General features: G+C 34.8%; 2 protein-coding genes across 4 annotated transcripts in view; one reads left to right on the forward strand and one right to left on the reverse strand.

The window, feature by feature from the left end:
* LOC102586214 (structural maintenance of chromosomes protein 3) overlaps positions 1-18791 on the forward strand; it is a 20507-nt gene extending 1716 nt beyond the window's left edge. Inside the window, exons 7-30 of the mRNA XM_006361061.2 lie at positions 1321-1400; positions 1489-1567; positions 1660-1777; positions 1846-2021; positions 2704-2949; positions 3056-3177; positions 3603-3747; positions 8397-8569; positions 8676-8775; positions 10644-10780; positions 10918-11119; positions 11524-11611; positions 11696-11845; positions 13029-13180; positions 13260-13451; positions 13534-13717; positions 13796-13866; positions 13943-14094; positions 15393-15561; positions 15664-15810; positions 17703-17795; positions 18006-18180; positions 18275-18464; positions 18561-18791. Of these exons, the coding sequence (XP_006361123.1) occupies positions 1321-1400; positions 1489-1567; positions 1660-1777; positions 1846-2021; positions 2704-2949; positions 3056-3177; positions 3603-3747; positions 8397-8569; positions 8676-8775; positions 10644-10780; positions 10918-11119; positions 11524-11611; positions 11696-11845; positions 13029-13180; positions 13260-13451; positions 13534-13717; positions 13796-13866; positions 13943-14094; positions 15393-15561; positions 15664-15810; positions 17703-17795; positions 18006-18180; positions 18275-18459 (3336 nt within the window). The 3' untranslated portion in view covers positions 18460-18464; positions 18561-18791. The remainder of the gene's footprint in view (positions 1-1320; positions 1401-1488; positions 1568-1659; positions 1778-1845; positions 2022-2703; positions 2950-3055; positions 3178-3602; positions 3748-8396; positions 8570-8675; positions 8776-10643; positions 10781-10917; positions 11120-11523; positions 11612-11695; positions 11846-13028; positions 13181-13259; positions 13452-13533; positions 13718-13795; positions 13867-13942; positions 14095-15392; positions 15562-15663; positions 15811-17702; positions 17796-18005; positions 18181-18274; positions 18465-18560) is intronic.
* Positions 18792-18948: 157 nt separating this feature from the next.
* On the reverse strand, positions 18949-23730 carry LOC102586545 (beta-glucosidase BoGH3B-like). 3 transcript variants are annotated; one of them, XM_015315133.1, is made up of 10 exons: positions 23705-23730; positions 23327-23582; positions 22162-22366; positions 21754-21844; positions 21532-21677; positions 20689-20932; positions 20475-20579; positions 20206-20388; positions 19924-20128; positions 18949-19716 (listed from the first exon to the last, which is right to left on the reverse strand). In XM_015315133.1, exons 2-10 carry the CDS (start codon positions 23544-23546, stop codon positions 19229-19231), a joined length of 1887 nt encoding a protein of 628 aa, XP_015170619.1. In that variant the 5' UTR covers positions 23547-23582; positions 23705-23730; the 3' UTR covers positions 18949-19228. The 3 variants fall into 3 exon arrangements, with proteins under 3 accessions (XP_015170619.1, XP_006361124.1, XP_015170620.1); XM_006361062.2 differs by having other exon boundaries at positions 18950-19716; positions 23327-23573; XM_015315134.1 differs by lacking the exons at positions 23327-23582; positions 23705-23730 and adding an exon at positions 22888-23021 and having other exon boundaries at positions 18950-19716.
* Between the last annotated feature and the right edge of the window lie 814 nt (positions 23731-24544).

Raw genomic sequence — 24544 nt, forward strand, 5'->3', positions numbered from 1 at the left:
TGGGGGGGAGGGGGGGGGGGGGGGGGGGGGTGTTAGTTCTAAGCATGGTTGGGTTTTTGTAATTGTAGATAACACTGTTATGATGCCGATCTAATATATACACACACACACATGTTACCAGTTTCAAAAAAATAGCCTTGGATTTGGGAGTTTTGGAGCTTGAATGCTGCACCCTTCAGTCCCATCAGAAAAGGGAAGCACGAAAACTGTTTCTAGCGGCTTTACACTTCAGCTGTGGTAGAAGAACAAGAAGGGAACTGTTTCTTCCTGTTAAAGATTGCAAGGATAATTTATCCTCAAATGTTGGAGTTGTAATTTTAACCAAGTTACTGCTGAAAATTACGAGAAACATACTCTTGAGTAATAATTACCCAAAAAGAGCTACATTGAAGATCTCTTTTGTTCTCACCTCTAAAAAAATGAGGACAGGTTTCCACTTTTTGAGTAATTTAGGATCATATTTTTGGTGTAGAAAGAAGCAGAATAAGTTTCTATGGTTATTGGAACAACTTGGTACTGAATTTTACCCCCTTAATTCAGATCAAATGATTTCCTTGAATCGTGGTAGCTAAAGAAATTGGAAAATAAAGCGTCTGATCCTCCATTGTCATTTAGCAGCTCAGGTTCAAATTACCTGCCCCTTGGATGGGGGATATGCAAGTTTTTTTAAAGAAAATAATGGTATAGAATATATTTATTCAGCTTTCGGTACCAAGTTGGTGCTGACAGAGGTTTGTAAGTCTGGTCTTGTATAGATTACAGAGCAAGAGATTCCAACAAGTCCATGCCATCAGACAACTCAGTTGCAAAAATTCCTTTGTGCCAATACACTATTCTTTTCATACATTTGAATTTAACAACAGCTATTCCTTCCAACTTTCATGAAAGCATCTTCATTTCTTGCCAACCATATCGTCCATGCTATGTATATTGGAATCTTTCGTCCATATTCTATGCTTGTCAAATGCTAATTGTTTTATTGGAGTTCTCTTCTTTGTAATTGGCGGTATTATTGATATGGTAATGGGCTCATATTGTGTAAAACAATGAGAAGATTGGGTAATTTCTGTTATGTCTTGAAACTCTATAGTTCCCGTGATTTTCCTTTAATGGAACAGGGATGAAAGGCTATGTTGCTCGGACTCTTCTAAAATGTCAAGGGGTGCGTGTCGGATTCGTCAAAAGTAGTGTGTTGTTGGAGAATCCGACACGGGTGCGGCATCGAAAGTGAAGAGTCCGCGCAACTTAGATGAAAGGCATGTTATGATTGCTTCATTATTCCACTACTTGTGGATGTTGAAACAGTATACTTTTTGACAGGTTGATAAGGAGGAAGTACGGCTGAGAAGAACAGTCGGTCTCAAGAAGGATGAGTATTTCTTGGATGGAAAACATATCACGTAAGTATTTTAAGAGTGTTGTTCATCCCTCCCTAACTTCTTTGCCTCTGCTGTCAGCTGCATGATAGAATCTTTTATTATGTTGCAGGAAGACAGAGGTCCAGAATTTGCTGGAAAGTGCTGGGTTTTCTCGGTCTAATCCCTATTATGTTGTGCAGCAGGGAAAGGTACATTAATATTATTTTTCATGAAAAGGTACATTAATATTGCTTTTCTTCTTCTTGTTCATTTCTTATATTCTCCTCATTTTCTCTCGCAGATAGCATCATTGACATTAATGAAGGATTCAGAACGACTTGATCTACTGAAGGAAATTGGAGGGACACGTGTTTATGAGGAGAGGCGTCGAGAAAGTTTAAAAATCATGCAGGAAACTGGCACGTTATTATCAAAATTTATGCTTCTCGAATATCAATGTTGTGTTGCTAACATTTTTGATAATCAGGTAACAAGAGAAAGCAAATTATTCAAGTTGTTCAATACTTGGACGAGAGATTGAATGAGCTTGAACAAGAGAAGGAGGAACTGAAAAAGTATCAACAGCTTGACAAGCAGCGTAAATCTCTGGAATACACAATTTTTGACAAAGAACTTCATGATGCACGCCAGAAATTGAACGAGGTAAGTAGTCCAATAGCAGAGTTGAAAGATAATCGAAAATTGTTCTTGAAGTTCTAACTTCAGTGTTGTTTGAGTTATCCTGAACTGGGCTTTAATTGTAAGTCATAATTACCTATCAATAGAATAAAATAAAATAAAAATTGTGAGTCATAGTTTAGAAAATGTTACACTTAGAACCCGAGATATTAAATATTGCTTCTAGTGCACATATGATGAGAGTGAACTAATGCTGTGGTTTAATCTCATTAATTTCATGGACTCTTGCATTACACCTTTTTTTGGGTGTTCATAAACCTGAACATTGTTGAAACTGTTCTTTAAGTATTCCTCCTATCATTTTATTTTAAATGCCAGGTCACAATTATATCTCGTATTCTTTTTCTTTTAGATGCTTTTGAAGCTCCTTTCAATCGGCCACACATTTGTTAGTTTATTTGATGCTATTAATGTGGCTTGGGAGAAATGCTCCCTATTGAATTTGTAATCTGGTCAAGGGGAGCCTGAGTGTCCCATGATGGTGACTGCTCTTGTCTATGATAACAGATCATATTTTAGATAACTGGCTGTATTTGCTTTGTTACCAGTCATAAGTTAATGCAGGACTTTGATTGGTAGTGATCTATCTGTCTACTTTGCTATGCAGAAATATAGCTTAATGTACAATTACTTTCATCAATTGCAGGTAGAAGAGGCTCGAAACAAAGTTGCCGAGAACTCTACTAAGATGTATGAGAGTGTGCTGGAGGCTCATGAAAAGTCCAAGGAGCTGGAGAAGTTGTCCAAAGATCTGACAAAAGAAATTCAAATTTTAAGCAAGGAGAAAGAAGCAGTAGAGAAACAGCGGACAGAGGCTATTAGAAAGCGAGCCAAGCTTGATCTTGATTACAAAGACCTTCAAGAGAAGATGTCCACAAATATTAAAGCTAAAGTATTCTTTTATTGCATGACAAATAATTATTCTTCCTAATTGCAAGATTATAATGTCAAACTAGCTATAAGAATGAACTTGTCATTTTATACTTTCTTTGATTCAGGATGATGCACAGAAACAACTCATGATTCTGGAGCGAGAAGTTCAAGAAACAAAGAATGCACTCAATGATATCAAGCCTTTGCATGAGAAACAAGTAAAAGAGGAGGAGGACATCACTAGAGGGTATGCCAATTGTATGAGGCACTCTTTTTATCAATCTAAGACTGATAGGCAAAATTTCAGAAAAACACTGACCTTTTAATTTCGCTACCAGAAAGCGTTTCGGTCCCTGAGCATATGAGATTTCAAGAGAGACATGCTTTATGGGTTGTGTGCTTCTTAAACTATTTCATCAGGACAAAAAGGAAAATAATCAATGCCTGTTTTCTTGTTTCTTGCTGGTCTCTTCTGATACATAGCTTTGAACCGTCTGGCGCAATGGCTGATGTTAATTTTATATAGCTATATGTGAACCAAAGATGCAAGATATGTGGTCAAGTTGTTTCATAGTATGTGATTGTGATTGTGTTTAGTATTTTGTTCCTGGTTTCTTTTTTCCTATACACTGGTTGTTATTATAGATTTGACAATCCTGGTGTCTTCAATAGGATTATGGACCGTGAAAAGAGACTTAGCATTCTTTATCAGAAACAAGGCCGTGCCACCCAATTTGCGAGCAAAGCTGCTCGGGACAAATGGCTCCAAAAAGAAATTGATGAATATGAGCGAGTTTTATCTTCAACCTTAATGCAGGTAATCCTTGTTAAAATTCTTAGCGCATGGAGCTATTTTGTTGTTTTCTTACTCTTTAAGCTTTTGATTTATGTTGTATATAAAATGTATACTGAAACTTTTAGAGTCGAGTTTACGCTCTTTCCTCCTCTTTCGATAAGTTTTTCATAGCCTAAACCCATAAACCCAGTCCACTTGCAGCCATGTTAATCAAAATAACTAAATTTAATGACTTGATCAAACACTGTCCCTCGTATTATAAGGTTCTCTCACCAGGAAATTTTCGGACCATCTTTTCCAGCCAAATAACAAGCGATCACTCAACAATGAACATTAACTGAAAGCGGTCCTAACAAACTAGATGCACACATCAAGGCATTCTGCCAACGAGCGAAGGCGATCACTCAAGACCACCAGTTGAGTGTGATTCGCTTTTCTGTTGAAAAGTACTATCCAGACGATCAACCATTAGGGCATATGACTAGTAAGGTAAATCAACTTATCTATCGGCGAGATGCAATGAATTCATTTGCCTTCGACATGACTTTTTGAAATGGGATTTTGAGAAGGTGGAGTTCAGTAACCCAGTTAGTGACCGAGGAGAAGTTGACAAGAAGACAACTAATGGAATGGTCCGAAAGTCGCTATAGAGGATCTATTTTGAGGTTTTACACACTGTGTATTAAAGGCAACAAAAAATGGTCTTCAACTTATTATTTAGTTGTTAGCATAAAACTTAATGGTGTTTCATTATATATTTACCTTTTAAATATACAATTTTTCAATATATTATAATCGTGGTCTATAGCATGACATTATTGTATGGTTCTTTGGTAAAAAATTTCTTCCTTTTGGCCTTTTTCCATCAATTCTTCTTTCACTCAATTCACTTCAATTTATTATTTATTATTCCAAGTAATCTTACTTTCTTACTTCAAAGGCCACAAAGTCATAAAATTAAAATAATAATGAAACAGGAATAACAATTATTATTGTTAACGGAAATAATTGTGGACAATTGAAAGAGTATCTACTATTTATTTTTAGCATTTTATTTTTCTTATTAGGTATATGTTTTCTTCTTCTAAGGAGCAAACTGTATTTTTGGAATTTTATTTTTCCTATATGTTTTCTCCTCCCAAAAAGCATAATATCTGTGTTTCTTTTTATTTTTGGCATTTTATTTTTATTTTTCATATATGTAGTAAATTTAGGCATTGAATAGCTAATGTATTACGTCTCTTAGTTCATTATTGGTATTTATGTTTGTTGACAATTTTTTGCCTTTTCCCCCCTCAAATATTTTTCTATATATTTCCTGAAAAACTCTACTATTAAGTCCATCATTGTGCACATTCATTGCTCAATTAGAAAGGAAAGACACTTTAAGGATTTTAACTATTTCAACATCATAAACCATCAAGAATCCAAAACCTTTTTGTGAGCTTGCAACTTTTCTACCATTTCCTTCACAATTTAATTCATCATAAGCCATCAACAAATTAATGCAATTTCCTCCCTTTACCCACGTAGTGCTTAATTATTTATTTGGAATGGATTCAATCAACAAAGATTCACAAAGCTTGGCAAATGACTACATGTCAGTCTTTGTCTTCTAATCAATGGTTTGTGACTTTGTGTATAGAAATAATTATAGCCAGCAGTACATCTTATATAAACATGGAGACAACAATGTAGTGTTTCGATAAGCTGTAATTGCACTTTTGTGGAGTGATTAATTTGAAAATTATATCCTAAAATATGGAGGCAACAAAGCTTGGTATATCTTAGCATGGTGAAGGTGGGAGCCAACTTTGTATGTGATCCTTTATCTTTTTTAGTTATTTCTATCTAAATTTTGTATACCCATATATAAGCTTTGTATGTATCAAATTTTAATTGAAAAATAATTTCCTAATGTGTATCTAAATCACAATTATATTGTTGGAGAGCAACTTCTATTTTACTTGGAATTTGGGAAATATTAATTATGAGGTTCCTAAGAGATACCCTTCGGGGTGGCCCAGTGGTTTGGGCTTGGGTTCTTCCATGTTGGAGGTCTCAAGTTTGAAACCCCTTGCCAGCAAAAGCAAGGGTTTTGCCTTCTGGTTCGAGCTCGTCGCACCGGGTTTGCCTAGTGCGGGTTACCTCTCCTATGTGATTTGCGAGCTATTGCATAGGAGCGAGGGTTTTACCCTGTGCGCACCCAAAGGGTAGCGGCTGCGGGTTTTCTTGTCATAAAAAAAAAAAAAGGTTCCTAAGAGATGAAAATATTATAAAGCACTTTCATCTTTTTATTTCATTGTATTTTAGGAGTAATTTAGAGCTAAATAAAGGTTTTGAGAATCAAGCTTTGTTGATTTTATTTTGTATCATATTTTTTGTTTGTTGTGTATTGGTTACTGTCGAGAATATAATTAAATAATAAAAGTGAGAATATAATTAAATAATAAAAGTGAGAATATAATTAAATAATAAAAGTGAGAATATAATTAAATAATAAAAGTGAGAATATAATTAAATAATAAAAGTGAGAATATAATTAAATAATAAAAGTGAGAATATAATTAAATAATAAAAGTGAGAATATAATTAAATAATAAAAGTGAGAATATAATTAAATAATAAAAGTGAGAATATAATTAAATAATAAAAGTGAGAATATAATTAAATAATAAAAGTGAGAATATAATTAAATAATAAAAGTGAGAATATAATTAAATAATAAAAGTGAGAATATAATTAAATAATAAAAGTGAGAATATAATTAAATAATAAAAGTGAGAATATAATTAAATAATAAAAGTGAGAATATAATTAAATAATAAAAGTGAGAATATAATTAAATAATAAAAGTGAGAATATAATTAAATAATAAAAGTGAGAATATAATTAAATAATAAAAGTGAGAATATAATTAAATAATAAAAGTGAGAATATAATTAAATAATAAAAGTGAGAATATAATTAAATAATAAAAGTGAGAATATAATTAAATAATAAAAGTGTGTTCTCTCTAGAAGCTTATGCTTTTACATGAGATGGTCATACGCTTTAACATGGTATTAGAGTAGACAAAGGTCTTGGGATCGAACCTCACCTGCACCCATATCAAAAAAAAATTCCACGTGCTTGGCCCATGAAAAAGAATCAAGCCCATCCGAAAGGGAGCGTGTTGAGAATATAATTAAAAAATATAAGTGTGTTCTCTTTAAAAACTTAAGCTTTTAGATGATATAGTCACACACTTCAACAGTTACTTGAGGATATGTGTACCAAAAAAAAAAAACCTAAATTGCGGTGCACTTGTAATATTGATTTCTTATGCATTATATTTTTACATAATTATCTCATATTAAGGAGTGTAATGCGATTTCTTATGCATTATACTTTTACATAATTATCTGATATTAAGGAACTCACATTTCTAGTCTCTAATTTATTTGTCTATCTATATATAATATAATTTTGGTCTTGTGAAATTGATGCATGTGATATGATCGTATGTTATTTTCTGATTTATTTCCTTCTTTTCTCTTACTTACACATTTTATTAATTTCAAATCCCATTTCTTTTAAAAAATATAACAGCTTGACTTTCCATCTTCCACTATAATTGTTAAGAGTAGTATCTATTAAATGTCAATTTTCATTTGTAGCATCAAGTCCTTTCCATCAATTAGATTTTTTTTTCAAGTAATTTTGTTCCTTTTTTTTTTTTTTAATTGATGTAAAATCTTAGGTTTTTGGAAACTCTTGGTTTCAGAATGAGGGTGCTTGCATTATTTTTATGTTGAGATAAATAAAAAATAAAAGTTTCTATGTTTTGATTTTCAATGAAAATTTAAGGATATATTTTGATTTTCCAAAATCCAATTTTTAGTTATTTTTAATATTCAAGAACAATTTTTTTTTCACTATATTCAATTAGGTTTTTTGTGATTGCGCGAGGCGCGGACATGTTTACTAGTTATAGCAAAACCAGATGTCTTAACTTCAAGTTAGATGCCACCAACAATAAATTCTTTTAACATGCTTGGTCTTTGAAAGCAAGAGTATGTGCTGCTAGGAATTGATATAGAAAAGAACTAGCTGAAGCAACTATTTCCATCCATAAAAGCTTAAAAATTTCCACGACTTTCTTCATTTCTGTTATTTCTTCCTCCATACTACTTCAAGTTGTTCTTTCTTTTGAGATGAGAGTCTATCGTAAACAACCTCTCTACCTCCAAGGCAATAGTAAAGTTTGGGTACCCTTTACTTTCCCTAGACCCCACTTTGTGGGAATACACTGGATATGTTGTCGTGAAAGCTTAAAATTTCACATGAGGTGAGACTCATAATGACAATGATTTAGCAAGCAAAGTTTCCTGCATATGCAGACAGAGACTTTTTTTTTTTCTGTTGAGAATAAAGACTCTCTGATACCACTGTTAGAAACAGCTACAGAGACCATAGAATGTTCTTTATGTATAACCTGATTAATCTAACAGGCAGCTTTTGTAAGCTCCCTTTCCTTCTTTTTACTTGTCATATTTTTGTTTGTCTTTTGTTTTTTGTGTTAAATAAGAAGCTTCACTTTTACTAAAAAACTGAGGAAAAGATTAGTACTCATTACCATCACTATGATTCTCTACTTATTGTCTTAATTCCTTTTTTTTCTATCTCAGGAGAAAAAGCTTCAAGATGAAATTGATCAACTCAAAAAAGACATGAGAGATCAAGATGATATAATCAAAGTTCGTAAAGTTGAAGTGGACAAAAAAGAAACCTTCATATCTGGTTATCGAAATGCTTATAATCAGTATAAAGTGGATAGAGACAAACTGCATGATGAGAGGAAGTATGATCCTTTTCAGTTATCTTAGGCTTATATGAGTGTTTTTTGAGCAGTATTATTTATCTAGAAATATCTGAACTCTTCAATTTCGTATTTGTGTTCGTCCCAGGTCTCTGTGGACACAGGAGACTGAACTGACTACTGAAATTGAACGGCTCAAGGCTGAAGTTGTGAAGGCAGAGAAAAGCCTAGATCATGCAACTCCTGGTGTGAGTAACTGCTTTAACATGTCATCATGTAACATTCCTGGGCTATATAGTTCCAACTTTAAAAACTTGGCACTTTTCTTTTTTTCCCCTTAATTTCATCAATGATAGTAATCCATTCTTCCAATATTTAACACCTGATTGATAAAAGAAATAAAAAATATTTAACACCTGATTGCCGAGAAAACGACCAAAATGGTCCTTAATATATGAGGGTTGAAGATTTTTGGTCCTTTATATATATCATCTTATTGAAATAGTCCTTAATGTATACAAAAAGATTACTATTTTGGTCCTTAACCTAAAACTAACCATACAAGTGAAAAATTTCTGTTAAACTTAACAGTGGGCAGCACCAAATTATCCCTTTCTCCCTCAGTTCTCTCTTTCACCACCTTTAGAGGGGATGCTCCATTTTCAATTCACCCACTTGTCATATTCTTGTAAATATATATATATATATATATATATATAGATACACACACTACACTCATTTGTTAATTCCCCTCTAAAATAATAATCCCCAGCAACTCCCATTTTTAGACACAAAAAAAAATCGATCCATGAAAATAAATATGAACCAAGTAAATTAGATAAAACACTCCATTTCTCTTTTAGGAGATCTCCATAAGTAAACTCTTTTCAAGACTAATAACTTTTTTATGTATTTGTTTTTTATTTCGCTGATGACATTAAAGGGTGAAAACGGAATGGATAAATGTGAAAAATAGAATCTTAAAATATTCTTTGAGATTTGAAGAGATTTTTGTGTGTCAATTTCTTTTCTGGTAAAATTTGGTTTTAAAAAGAAGGAGGAGGGTAATGGAGAGAAAAATAAATCAATTGAAAGTTGCAACAGAAGAAAGAAGATTGAGGGAGAAGAGGTTTGCCACGTGGCGATTTTGTGGGACCCACAGTTAAGTTTAACAAAAAGTATCACTGGTATAGTTAGTTTTAGGGTTAAAGACCAAAATGGTCATATTTTTATATACATTAAGGACTATTTTAGTAAGGTAATATACATAAAGGACCAAGAATATTCAAGCCCCATACATTAATGACCATTTTCTCCCTGATTGCCAGATGCCTGGTATGAAGTTTGAATTGCTCCTGTTATCAGTAGGTGTTGTCATAACTGCATGTAGTGGGCATTATGTATTCACCAGGGAGGATGGTCCAGTGAAATCCCTTGGTTTTTACTCTTGAGCCTAAACCAATTCGAAATGCTTGTTTTCACGAGTTGAGGTAGTCAAAGAATTAAAATTTTCTGTAGCGAAAAAAATCAAAGATCCCAGGAACTGTGATGTATAAGTAAAATATAGGTATTTCGTGTCACAATCTACAAGACCTATTTGTGGGAGACAGGCTAAGTCTAGTATTATATAATGTCTATTATTAGGTTAAGAGATAAGATCACCGGAAAAAGCTTACCCAGGTGGTACCATATGTACAACTACAATAAGAGTTAACATAGGAATAGTAAATGTACAAAGGAACACAAAACTGTGATAGGCCAAATTAGCCTGACTATGGATAGTCTCTTAAGTCTGTTCTATATAATTCTAACTTTCTAAGTGAACTCAAAGAATAAACCTTTGAGGTGTTTCAATTTCAACTTTCTGAATTAGGGGTCTTCCCATTTTCAAAGCATCTTACAATTATTTATATCATGATATTGTCTTGAGACTGCATTCCCATGTTTGTCCCTGGTTGTTAGATCTTTATTCCGAGAGAATAGGGAATAGAAGACAAAACTGGAATGGATGATTAACTGTCATTTCTATATTCTAACTTACCCGAAATGGTATGTATTCCTGCACAATAAATATGCTAGATTTCTCATTACTTTTTTTTTTTTTGGAAATTCTCAGGATATAAGAAGGGGTCTGAATTCTGTAAGGAGGATTTGCAGAGAGTATGAAATCTCTGGAGTATTTGGACCAATTTTTGAGTTGCTTGAATGTGAGGACAAGTTTTTTACAGCTGTTGAAGTTACTGCTGGAAACAGGTATTGATCAAAGTTCTGCCAAGGACAAGAAGCTGTTGAATGCTGATTATTGTCTTTTGCAGCTTGCCAAGCTACAACACTGCTTTGTATCTGTTCGGTGCTTATACTGACACGACTTGCTCTCTCTGTCTTTGCAGCTTATTCCATGTTGTGGTTGATAATGATGAAACATCAACTAAAATTATTAGACACCTCAATGCTCAAAAAGGTGGACGAGTTACATTTATTCCATTGAACAGGGTTAAAAAACCACATGTTAATTATCCACAGGGCTCTGATGTGATTCCGCTTCTGAAGAAATTGAGGTTTTCTGATTCATATTGTAGGGCATTTGAGCAGGTCTGTAATTTAGTTTCACCTAGTATTGCAATATTCTCAATCACTTCAGTCATGGCCTAAACAGCCTTTTGTGTCTGGTCCTTTGGGGCTTTTGTTGTAGATTTTCACTTGCCTAATCTGTCTAGGATCAGTACAATTTTAATTTTTGTTCATATACAGATTACATATAGTTTTCTGTTAGATCTTTATATACTTCATCCATGATCAGAAAAAAAAGAAAAAACTAAGTTGTGGCTGTGGTTGTCTTCTCTACTCTTTTAACTGGAAGTTTGACTGGATTGTGGAGTAACCATCTTGATTCAATTTGTATTTTTATTCTTTTAGTTTTAGTATATTCAGTAAAGCTGTTATTACTTCTCACGCCTATTATTCCAGTAAAGAGTTTATATATTTATCTCTGCTAGGTGTTTGCAAGAACTGTAATTTGTCGAAATCTGGATGTTGCCACCAGGGTTGCTCGTACCGATGGGCTTGACTGTATCACTCTGGAAGGTTAGTTCGCGAGCGACCTTATTCTGACTACTTTGATTGGTTTTTAGTAGAATTATCCTGATCTGACCTGCCTTGTTTTTGCAGGTGACCAAGTTAGTAAAAAAGGTGGCATGACTGGTGGATTTTATGATCATAGACGCTCAAAATTGAGGTTTATGAGCACCATCAAACAGAATACAGTGTCCATCAACCTGAAGGAGCGTGAACTTGAGGAAGTTAGATATAAACTTCAAGATATCCTTACTGGGTTTCTTTACATCTTAACATTGTTCAGTACCCTTTTTACTTTGGTGTGTTATTCTTTTCGATCTTTGCTAATACTATTGCTGAAGGTAATTCCCTAGACTTCTGCATACACTTCACTCATTTTGTTCTTGACATCACACATCTTTGGCTATGTTACACGGTCAGTGGTTTCTAGCAACTGTGAAATTTTAGCTAACTAGTAGGTGCTAGCACCTGTGGAACTTTTCCTCAGATGATATGGTTCGAACTCAAACTAGAAACTTAGTTAATGAAACAACCGCTAATGTTATAATTGCATGTGTGTTCTTTCCTCATCATTTTAATTTGCGAAAGGGGCTTACAGTGCACGAAATGCTCGTTTTCTAGTGAGAGGTGGGAGTATATGTACAGCCTTCTCCTTCCTTTTGTGCAAGAGAGGCTGTTTCCATGCATGTTTCCTCCAACTTGTAAGTTCATTGAGGAAGCAACTCAGCTGTCGCACCATTGTCTATTCACTTTCATGTGAATTTGATTCCGTGTATAAATGAGTCACGTGCATTTAGTTAATTGCTTGAACAATTTTAGGACACAAATTACAAATGCTATTTATTTGAAATATACAGACAGACGTACTAAAATGCCAGTAGTTAGTGCTCTATAAGTTGGATTAAACAGTGTGGAGATATTTTCAGGTTGACATCCAGTCTGCCTCGTTAAGCAAATCAATCTTCTGGTAAGGCACCACAGAAAGTTAAGGACTGGGTGGCAGGCTACAAAAGCTGAAATGCCAAAAACTTGTCAAAAGGCAGCCTGAGTGTTGTATGATCTCTATTAACTAATACAATTTGAACATAAGTCTTCTCACTTGAGCTTGGAATGTATTAAAAGAATTAATGGGCTCTGAGATTATGGAACTTCAATATGTACAAAATTAATACTATATAATTCCGGGGTTTTCTTTTATAATAAATTGGAGTAAAATTCCCTTCTGTGTTTTACTCAACATGCATCACTTATTTCCTTTTACTCTTGAAAGTGCTGCCAACAATTTTTGTGTGGATTAGAAAGTTAGAGGCAACAACAAGGTCTTATAGTTCTCCTTTCTTGGTGTCACGGGCTTTATTTATCCAGTGTTCTAAGGATGTTCAAAGTATACCTTTCACCTTTTGTTCTTTCACTTAGCTTTTCCCACATATAGACCAGAAAATTAATGAACTTGTGGCTGAGCAGCAGAAAAATGATGCTGGCCTGGGTCACGACAAGTCTGAGTTAGAACAGCTTAAACAAGACATTCTTAATGCTGAAAGACAGAAACAATCCATCTTAAAAGCTCTTCAAAAGAAGGTGCCTCCTGTTGAAAATCTTTTGAATCTCTTGCTTCTACTATGTTTCTTCTACAATTAGAGACTGTCGATATGTGCAGGAGAAACTGCTTGGTAATATTCTGAATCAAATAGATCAGCTCAGAGCTAGTATAGCTATGAAACAAGATGAAATGGGAACAGAACTTGTTGATCATTTAACGCCGGAAGAGCGAGATTCTTTGTCACGTTTGAACCCTGAAATCACGACTCTGAAGGAGCAGCTGATTGCTTGCAGGGCAAATCGGATAGAGGTTTGTCGATGTCAAGATTACTTAAGTCAGTATATGACATATTGATACAAATCAATTTCTCGTTTTCTATTGGCTTTTGTAGACTGAAACTAGAAAAGAGGAGCTTGAGATGAATCTGTCAACAAATCTTGAAAGACGAAAGCAAGAGTTAATGGCTATGAATTCTTCTGTCGACGTTGATATGCTACAGGCTGAAGTTGAGAGCAAGTATCAGGAACTTAAGGATGCGGACTCACTAGTTGATCATGTCACTAAAGAGCTTACAAGTGAGTTCATTATTTGATTTTGAAGCTTTTGGTATCGTATACATTCAACATTTTTAATACATAAGATGGCCTGCACAGGGGTTTCTCGAAATATAGATGAACGAAACAAGAGGCTCAAGCAGATCAAACAGGAAAAGGATAATCTGAAGGCAAATATTCTCTATTCTATTTCAAGTTCACATGGCCCACGTTTAGTTTTGTGCTAATACATAATTTTTTTTACAGGCTCTTGAAGATAAGTATCAGAATACACTTCAAGATGAAGCCAGAGAACTGGAACAGATGCTAAGTAAACGGAACACCTATCTTGCCAAGCAAGAAGAATACTCTAAGAAAATTCGGGAACTGGGTCCTTTATCTTCTGATGCCTTTGAGACGTATTGCTCTTCCCTAAATATGCATATATCCTTTTCAGCATTTGAATATGGAGAACTCTATTTTGCTTTCATTTTCTTTTATTGTTTATCTTGATAGAACTTCTTGTGCTAGAAGTCACAAGCATTCGGATATAAATACAACCGCGAGTGACTGTAATGATCATAAATTCTGTTTAAATGGTGAAATTGTAAGGTGAAGAGGATTCTTGACAGTATGCCCTTTAGGTATTCAACAAAATCTAATCAATGAAGGAACAGTGATACATAGTAATATTTTCTTCTAATATTCTCTAGAAAATGAGGTTGGAGCATAAGTTGTTCCATATGTTTGGTTTGTTTGGTGAACTTCCATGGGATGTTAGAAACTTAGAATAAGAACTGATGACTGAATTGCCTATTTAAGTATCTTCTTTTGCATGTAGAAGAACCTTTAAGACCTATAACTTAATTTTAAGGTACTGTCTCACGAGTGCTTCGAATCATTGTTCATCAAAACATTGTAAACTGTCATATGAGTACAGTTTGAACTTGTTCAAGTGTTTGCATATAGTTGAAATGATGCTTTAACTAATTCACGTCCTAGAAGTGAACTCTCTCGTATTCTTCCAGCAGAATGTTGAAATTCAAGTATAGACATATTTCTGATACATCTGAGTAGCTAAATAATTGACGAAAATAGGGAATCGTGTGAAATTGATGGTTGTTGAAAGTGAGGCGATAATTTGGCGTCTGTATTACTGAGGAAAATGTCTAGATTGCTGAATAACATTTGTCTCCATCTCTTTCCATTGTAGTTTGATCTTGTTCATACTTGTGTGTTGTTGCTTTTTGTCACTCAAGAGTAAGACAGTAAGCTATCATCTTTTATCTGCTTGTTGTAATTGCATTTGTTTTTAGTCCTTTTAAATGTCTTTGCTTCATGACAGGAATAGCTTCTAGACCTGTTTCCTTGTTGCCTTCTACCCCTTCTAAAAAGTCTAGGAAAGAAATTGTGGAGATACTCTAAAGCATGCCTTATAGTATAAACCTGTGTTCAAGTGTTCAGTTGTTTAAATATGTGCACATTATAAAGCCTTTTGACCTCTAAAATTTTATTTTACACTAGGAACAGTTTTTTTTTTAAAAAAAATAGGAGGTGATATGTAACATGCAATATTACCTTTAGACAGGTGCATTGGCTTTTGTTCTTCTGACATAATGGTTGGAACTGCTTAATTGCTAGTTGACTACAAATATAATGAGGGTGTTTGTAAATGTAAAATTAATGCCATTATTTTGGTGATTAATGTAAATTCTAGGTACAAAAGAAGGAATGTAAAAGAATTATATAAGATGCTGCACAAGTGTAACGAGCAGCTGCAACAGTTCAGCCATGTAAACAAAAAGGCACTTGATCAATATGTAAATTTTACCGAGCAAAGAGAAGAACTCCAAAGAAGGCAAGCTGAACTGGATGCTGGGGATGAGGTATATAAAGCATGTATTTTGTGGATTTGAACTTGTGTATGTTTATGTTTTGATAGCAGTTGAGTTTGGCTCCCTTCATTTGTCTTGCATCAATCTTGGCAGAAAATCAAGGAACTTATATCTGTTCTGGATATGAGGAAGGATGAATCAATTGAGCGCACGTTCAAGGGCGTGGCTAAACATTTCCGTGAAGTATTCTCTCAGCTTGTTCAAGGAGGTCATGGGTTCTTAGTTATGATGAAGAAAAAGGTTTGTTTTGTTTGTCACATAGCACATTATGTGTCTTTCCATTGGGCTACCTCTTGCTCATTTTCGTACTTCCTCTTGTTCTGTTCAAAGTTCTCATTATGGTGCACTTGCAATAAACAGATCCTGTGTATATGATAAGTCTCATGGAAATTAAACCAAAATTTATACAAATGAGTTATTCTATAAGTCATGTAGATATGTTTAAACAAAGTGCAAATATAGACTTTAAGAGATTTAAATTTTGGAAATAAAAATGTCTTAATGAGAGTAATCAATATGGTTACATATGGCCAAGTACCTCTCCACAGTGGAAGGTAAATTATATTGTGCTTATAATGACAACCATTTACTTTTCTTTGAAATTTGTCACAGAATTTGACTGATGTGAGTGAGCTAAGAAACAGAAACTCAATAGATGGTGCTCAACAAATTATTTGAAGAGGAAACACTTGAAAAACAATAAACTAATAGAATTGGCAATATAAGAAAGTGAGAGTATATCGATTGCTGAACTTCTTGAATGCTTAGCTGGCTTAGAAAATCAAAATATCTCACTCATGGAGTATTCAGTAGATTACATACAGCTAGAACTTAAACTTCAAAGGAAGAATTCAATAAATTGTCCAATGAAAAATGGAGAGATTAAGAGGCTATAATAAATGGAGTAGCACTTAAACACAGCGACAGACATAACTCTATAGCATAATAGTTATACGAGTGGTCCTCTGAGCATAAAAAAAAGTTGCACGAGTGGTATTCCGGATTGTTAACCTTCTTGTTGTAATTTCTAAGTATTAATGCCAGTGCCAGATAATATACAGTACACTTTGGGATTACATACCCGTGGCTAGTTTTTTTTTTTTTGAACTTAGTAACTTGGTATTATATCACAACCAGTACATGGGTTGTACTGTAACCTTGTATACATATGTACTGCAAATTTTACTGCCCTGAACCTAAATTGAGTCTAGAACATCAACTATAGAGACAGTTTCATTTGAGTATACCTGGTTACACCAAAAACATAACAACACAATGCAGTTTAGTTTAACCTTCTGCTCACTATTCTCTATGCTCTCAAAACACCTAGAATTCCTCTATTTCCAAGTTGACCACCATATAGCAGCAGGGATAATTCTCCATCTGTCTCTGTTTTTAGCATGTACTCCTGCTTCCTCCCAGCTCTTCAGAGCCTCTGAGACTTTCTTGGGCATGGTCCAGGAGATGCCTTTGAGACTTAGAAAGATTCTCCGTAGCTTAAGGGTGTAAGTGCAGTGTAGAAACAGATGGTTCACTGTCTCATATGTTTCCTTACAAAGAAAATATCTCGAGCATAAAGTTATCCCTTTCTTCATCACATTGTCCTGAGTCAAAGCTGCTTCTTTGGCCAATAACCAGATGAAACAGGATATTTTGTAAGGTATCCTATTTTTCCAAATTTGCTTCCATGGCCAGTTTAGATTATGATTACTAGGTCTGCTAGTATATTCCTCATTTTCAATATGACTTCCTAGGGCTAATGGTATTTCTTTGGTTCTCGCTTTCTAATTTCTCCTTAAAATCATTAGATTCCACCATTATAAAATGGGTGATGGAATATTTGTTTGCCGCCTCTTCATTTCCTGTCAAGAAAACACAATTGATGGTCCCAGAAACATCTGTGTATTATTACCCTGTAGGTGTCCTTTAATAGTGTATTGCATGTAACATTGTCACTAAGAATTACTAAGCTGATACATACTTGGCTAGTTATCATTATCAGAATTTGCCTGTATAAAATGGTAGTTTTCACATTTATTTTGTATGGATGAACTTCTGGAAGTACATGGGTCTGTGTAAGTTGGCTTTCTTAAATGATGAGGATCACTAGAGTCTTGTGTTGTTGCTTCTAGGATGGTGAGGAAGATGACAATGATCCTGATGATGATGAGCCGCGTGCTGATGCAGAGGGAAGAGTTGAGAAATATATTGGTGTGAAAGTGAAGGCATGTATTTCTTACCATTTTATCTTCTGCTGATTGTGATCATCTCATCGAGTCATCATTATTGAATTCTATTTTGGAGCAATAGTTCCGATAATCATACAAAAAACTAGTCAGAGAATTCTTGTGCTGTTTACACAATTATTTTGAAATCTTCATCTTTGAGCTAATTTTCAATTGGTACTTCAATTGAATTTAATGTTCTTATGATAGGTGTCGTTCACTGGACAAGGAGAAACACAGTCAATGAAACAGTTATCAGGGGGCCAGAAAACTGTGGTAGCACTGGCACTTATATTTGCCATACAAAGATGTGATCCTGCCCCATTTTATCTTTTTGATGAGATAGATGCAGCACTAGATCCTCAGTACAGAACAGCTGTGGGGAGTATCCTAGAGTTGAAATGATTTTCTGTGTTCCTTCTTCTCTCTCTACTGTCTCCATGTATACCTCCTCGTTTCCTTTAACTGTAATTTGCTAGATATGGTTCGTGATTTGGCAGACAGGGGTAGCACGCAATTTATCACGACGACATTTCGCCCGGAGCTTGTGAAAGTGGCTGATAAGATATATAGTGTGAGCCACAAAAATAGAGTTAGCAAGGTCACTGTTGTATCCAGGGAAGGAGCCTTAGATTTTATTGAGCAGGATCAATCACATAACTGATTGAGGTGAGTAAGAAGAGCTTTTTGATTTGTGTTAGTTAAGCCATTCAATTTGTTTTTTTATTAATCATTTAATTGGTTTTAATTTATTTTCTGGTAAAGTGGCACAAGAGGTGTGGAGGGTTGGTGAAGAAGCTCTTCTGCTACTGCGCTGCTTGTTATTGCTGATGAATCGTTGGTTGTGGAATATTGATGCTAATGTTTAATGTGTTATGGTTGTTGATGATTTCTGTAAATGTAGAAAACTTTATTGATGTAACGTTTACTTCATACAACTGCACTTATGTAATATACATATATATGAACATAGATAGCTTTGATTATTCATCTGTTTCATCATATTCAAAAATTGTTGGGTGCTACTGAAAGAGCATGCATAATTTTTTTAGACACGTCAACCAAATATAATTTAAAGAGACATGACCAATCTACAAATACTTTTCTAGTAGTAAGAACCCATCATAATCATAATTTATAGCATTTAATAATAATAATACTAATAATTCAAAGGGAAGCTCTTAATACAATTTTCTACCTTCTGCTCTTTCTTCCAGTTTCAATAATGAATAACTCACTAGCTTTTCAAGTAAGTGTCTACTCCCTTGTGTTCCTAAAGCACTGCTTGCCCCATAACTAACTTCTGGAAAAGATTTAATAGTTCCTTTTGTACCTTATCTTCTGTTGACAAGTATTCTGAAACCAGCTCTTAACATGATAAAACTTTATCCAAAAGCTGAATGTCATACACACTATGGTATCAATGCTGTCTTTTAATTCATCTTTACTGCCTGAGTAGTGAGTCCAAATCCAAAGGGAAAGAGGGGATTGTAGTTGCGATCGCCGACATTCATAGGAAGCTGGTCCACTGACTTGAACCAAGTCCTAGCAAGTTTACCAGTGAAACCATAGTCACCAAATAAAACATCTGCAACACCTTGGCCTTCAGTTCCTGGAAGCCAAGCAGCAACAACTGCATCTATCTTTTCAACATAAGGCTCTAGCACAACTGGACGACCAGAGACAATGACTACAACACATTTCACAGCCCCACAGACATTGTTAATAGTGCTAGGACCAGGTTCTGTTATTGTAAGATTTGAGCTGTCGCCCATCATCTCTGCATATGGGACTTCACCTACTACAACGATGGCATAGTCAAATTCGTTTGACTTGACAAAGTTTGCATCAGGATTCTGCTGGTACACTACTTGTGTAGAAGGATCCACAGTTTTCTTGATAGCACTTAAAATAGTGGTTCCTGTCATATATGAAAATCCATCAATTTCTCTCCATGATGCTACAAGAGTTGTATTCTATACACCGAACTATGAAAGAATTTTCATATTATCAGGTCCAACAATTAATCGCCCACGAAAAGTGGAAACTTCTAATAGGAAATAGCAGACCCCTTACCGAAAGAGTCACTTGTGGTAAAGAGGAAACTATAGAACATGAGAAGACATACCAACTGTTAAATCATTGCCTGCGACACCCTGCCATTCTATTGTCCAGCCCCCGCATTGGTAACCCAAATTGTCTGCATGAGTTCCAGCTACAAGTATCTTTGGTGCTTTCTTTGGAAGGGGAAGTAATGGCTGACTAGTACTCTTGCCATTCTTCAACAGGACAAGTGATTTCCTTACTGCTTCCCTTGCCAACTCTCGATGCTCCTACAGAGAGGCAGTGAAGCATGTTAGATCACACGTAAAAGACTTAAATCCCTAGAGTTTCTATATACCAAAGTTACCTGGCTACCGAGTTGGTTTACCAAGCTAAGGTCAGCCAGTGGGTTCTCAAAGAGACCCATGGTAAACTTAACTCTCAATATCCGCTTCACAGCATCATCAATTCTGCTCATGGGAATGATATTATCTTTCACTAATAGAGTCAGAGTATCAATGAACTCGTTGTAGTTCTCTGGAACCATAATCTGCAGCATAGACGGAATAATCATATAGAGTAACTAAAACTAACATTTTGATAAAAATGATTCGTGATCAAACATAACAAACCAACCATGTCAATTCCTGCTGAAACTCCAGCTTGAACTGAATAAGTGTAATTAGCATGCGGTGGGCTTGTAATCCGGTCAATGCCTTGCCAATCAGAAATGACAAAACCCTGAAAAAGACACAAGGCCAAAAGAGGTGTTATACATGGATATATATCCTTACTTGACCTTAACTTACTGATTCTGAATGAGCAGCTGAGCTGAGCTAATCATTCTTACCCTGAAGTTGAGCCTGTCCTTTAGGAAGCCAGTGACAAGATCTCGGTTAGCATGCATCCTTTCCCCATTCCAGCTTGAGTAAGACACCATCACCGTTGAAACACCCTTTATGATTGAATCATAATATGCAGGCATGTGGATGCCAAATAAACCATTTGAGTTAATTACAGTGTTATTTTCATCGATTCCCCTCACCGTGCCACCATCTCCTACAAAATGTTTGGCGCAGGCTGCTACCTTTGACCTTAACCAGTTGAAAGTTCAATCAAACGAATGTTCCACACCAAAGGACGATAAAAATAGAAACTTCAGGGTTGATGGTTAGAAGCTATTCAGAATCGTAATAATCAAAATGTCTAGAAATATTCTAGCACCAAAAATATTACCTTAAACAATACTTACACTCACCTTAACATTTTCTTAAACAATACTTAAATGGTTCAATTATATTTGATTCAAAGATCAACAATAAACACACTTGCTGAAGGTCATTGTCAAGATAAATACTATACTGGACCACTTATATATTATAACCAACAAGTATTTGTCAATAGCATTGATTCTTAGATCATCAAATCCAAACTTGCCCCAGTATGGCAGAGAGCTTCCATGTGAAGTGAATAAATGACATTGATACTAATAAATATCACTACATCCCACCAGTCATGTCGCCTTCTCATAAAAAAAATATGCTTATGAAGGAGTTAGTATTTAGTAAGATAATCATCTTTTTTTTTTTCCTTTTTGATGAAGTAATCTTCATTTTTATTCCTAAGCACACGTCTGGTGTAAATCATTTAAAACAGAAAAGTAGTAGATGTGAAAATAGATAGAGATTCATACTTTCCGTCAACAAAGGGAACACCCTTGCGAGAATTAGCTGGCAGATCTCCTTGTAAACCAGGAATTATCTCTGTCATGGTTCGCACAATATTGTGATCTTCACTGTAGCTTTCATAACAACGCCCCCACCTAGGGTCTCTGCATACCTACCATAACACAGTAATTCAGATAACAAAGAAATACGAATGCAACTTGACGAAAAGTTCATTCATATCAACTTACTGCAATGCAGGGAGCAAAAGCATATGGGATTCCTGTGGCTCTAACTTCAAGTGCGGTTGCAGCCCCAATACGCTTCACAAGATCAGGGTCCCTGCATTAAAGTGACAAATTTCTAACTCAAATAGGTGAAAGACAAGCATTTGGAGATTAGCGGAGCATTAGGAGAAAATGAAAACACATAACAAGATCATTTTCTTATTGGAACATAATTGAACTCAATGCCGATGATCATTTCTTGATCCTAAGGTATCAAATGATTGAAAAGTGAAAACTACCTATCATGCATCTTTATTAATTAATCAGATTTAATAGAGGAGCTCTCACCACATTTAAAAAGAAACCATATTAGTACCTTCTGATAATTAGAACAAAAATCAGATGCATTGTTGTTATAATTTATATACTTGCCTGGTGACACCAAGCCCAATATTGTGAGGAAAAATAGTAGCATTATAGACATTGTTGTGTCCATGAACTGCATCAATCCCATAAATCATTGGAATACCAAGGCGGGTTGAAAGAGCACCCTTTTGAATCTCGTTTACCATATTGATCCAATCCTCAGCAGAGGCCTTAGGTACAGGAACACTCCCTCCGCCACTCAATACACTCCCTGACAGAAGAATTTTTATAAAAATGAATTCCAATATACACTACAGTAGAAAGCAGATCAACCCCTTTTTCGTGTTTCCTTTATATGCATATGTTATCAACAAAAACAAATCCTCCTTTTTAACAAAAATGCACCCTGATCTAGAGTCATTTTTCTGTAAGCTGTATGAGATAACACATGTAGTCAAATATACATATAAAAATGTGACTTTTCTAACTCCAAATGAGCAAAGTTCTGGAATCTCTAGTGAAAATACGAGCAAGCATTCAAGAATGGTCATGTCAATCTAGAGATAAAATGAACCCCAATATACAGGATAACAATGAATAAAGAAAGGAGGTCACCCCCTTTCCCATGTTCCCTTCAAAATAACTTTTTTTTTCCTTCCAAAAATATATGATTAAAAGATAAAAATATTTTGGTATAACATAGCAATTCCCGCTGCACTAAGTATCTCATGTTCATATAAGAGTTCTGAGAAGGGCCGCAAACCCAAGGGGGCTGCTATGTAGGCATCCTACCCTGAAACAAACATTAGTTGCTGAATCCACAGCTCGTGCATCCAGCATTCACTCATGTTCAGGGATGGGCTGCACCCAAAGGGGTGTGATGTAGGCAACCTACTCTGAACAAGCATTGACTAAATCCACTGTTAGAACCCCGTGACGTAGGTCACAACCCACAACATAAACAAATTTAGTGTTTCTCCAAGTCTCCCTTCATTTAAACGCTAATGTATTTACAAAAGATTCTACAAATCCTAGGATAGATCACTTTTTAGTAATCTGTATGACATTTATAATAAGCAGCTATACACAGTGTAATCCCACAAGCGAGTTCTAAGTAGGGTAGGATGTACGCAAACCTTACCCATACTTTCCCTACTTTTGGGGTAGAGAGGTTGTTTATGATTATAAGCAGCTCAATAAACACATAAAGAATGAATTTTTAAAAACATACCAATGAAATATTGCTTCATAACATCAGGTAAGGCAACTTTTCTCTCAATCTGAGTCATCTGACCAATCTTTTCCTCAAGAGTCATCCTTTTCATCAAGTCCTTAATTCTTGTAACCATTGGCTGTTTTGGGTCCTTGTATTTTAGGTACTCTGCTTCTGCAATCACTGCCCATAAGCAGAACAACACAAAACCCTTCATGGGTATTGAAACTCTCCCCATTGTTTTTGTGCCTTCTGCTTAGCCAATCTGGTAAACCTCACAAAAAAAATAGCAGTACAGATAAAGAGCAGCACAAAAAATGTGAACAAACAAAGAAACAAGTTTGTTTAGAAGTATGAAAAAAGAAAACAGGTATTAACAAGAAATGTATAACATACTTGTTGAGCTTCTTCTACTTTGAAACAGGCAATTTTGTTGAGAATAAGTAGGCGATGAGAATATATATATATACACACACATGCACATTGAGTGACAGGGTAGTGGGGGTAATGGTGGGTAGGGTGTGAATGGACTTAGTAGGCGTTTGGTCGTGTTATATTGCGAAAATCTAGTTTTTATTTTCAAAATAAAAAATGATATTTGAAAAATTGTCTTGTTTTTTATCTTTTTTTTCTAAGTAATTTAGACTTGGTAACTTTTAATTTTTTTGAAAAATATAGAAAAAAGTGAAAATGGAAATTTTTGAATTTTTTATGCTCAAACGTGTTTTTTGGAGTTCAACTTCAGAAAGGAGTACGCCGAGGGTTTATCATTCTCTCTACGTCCACGAGATAGTGATTAAATTTGCGTATACTTTATTCTCTCGGATCCCACTTAATGCAATTTTACTGAATTTGTTATTATTGTTGTTGTAACTTGTTAAAGGAGTGAAAAATTTCTATGGCTAAATGCCCCCTCCACCATACAAAAAGTTTAAATTTGTTTTGTATTAAAAAGAAATCTTTAGTTGCATGATAGTAATATTATTTGGGTGTTAAGCTTTTGCCATTTGAAAATAAAGATAAATTTAGCTTATTTTATTTATTACAAGGATATATTTGATTCTATTTATTAACGGATGACAAATCTATTATATTTGACGAGAACATATTTGACTCCAATTATTAATTATTTTCATTAAAAAAAAGTTTATCTGAAAAAAAAAAGCAATTGGAATAAAAATTTGTTTGTGTGACTTTTCGGCTAACATTTTTCGAAGTAACATTTCCAGTCACGAA

Source organism: Solanum tuberosum, unplaced genomic scaffold (assembly GCF_000226075.1).
Source record: "Solanum tuberosum cultivar DM 1-3 516 R44 unplaced genomic scaffold, SolTub_3.0 scf00345, whole genome shotgun sequence".
Taxonomy (NCBI): Eukaryota; Viridiplantae; Streptophyta; class Magnoliopsida; order Solanales; family Solanaceae; genus Solanum; species Solanum tuberosum.

What these genes read in the sequence shown, in the direction of transcription:
- LOC102586545 (XM_015315133.1), bottom strand. Translation starts at nt 23,546, where the DNA reads ATGGGGAGAGTTTCAATACCCATGAAGGGTTTTGTGTTGTTCTGCTTA. An exon ending in TATGAAGCAATATTTCATTG is followed by an intron (nt 22,367 to 23,326) that starts GTATGTTTTTAA and finishes TTCTTCTGTCAG; the next exon opens with GGAGTGTATTGAGTGGCGGA. An exon ending in TAAACCAACTCGGTAGCCAG is followed by an intron (nt 20,129 to 20,205) that starts GTAACTTTGGTA and finishes GCCTCTCTGTAG; the next exon opens with GAGCATCGAGAGTTGGCAAG.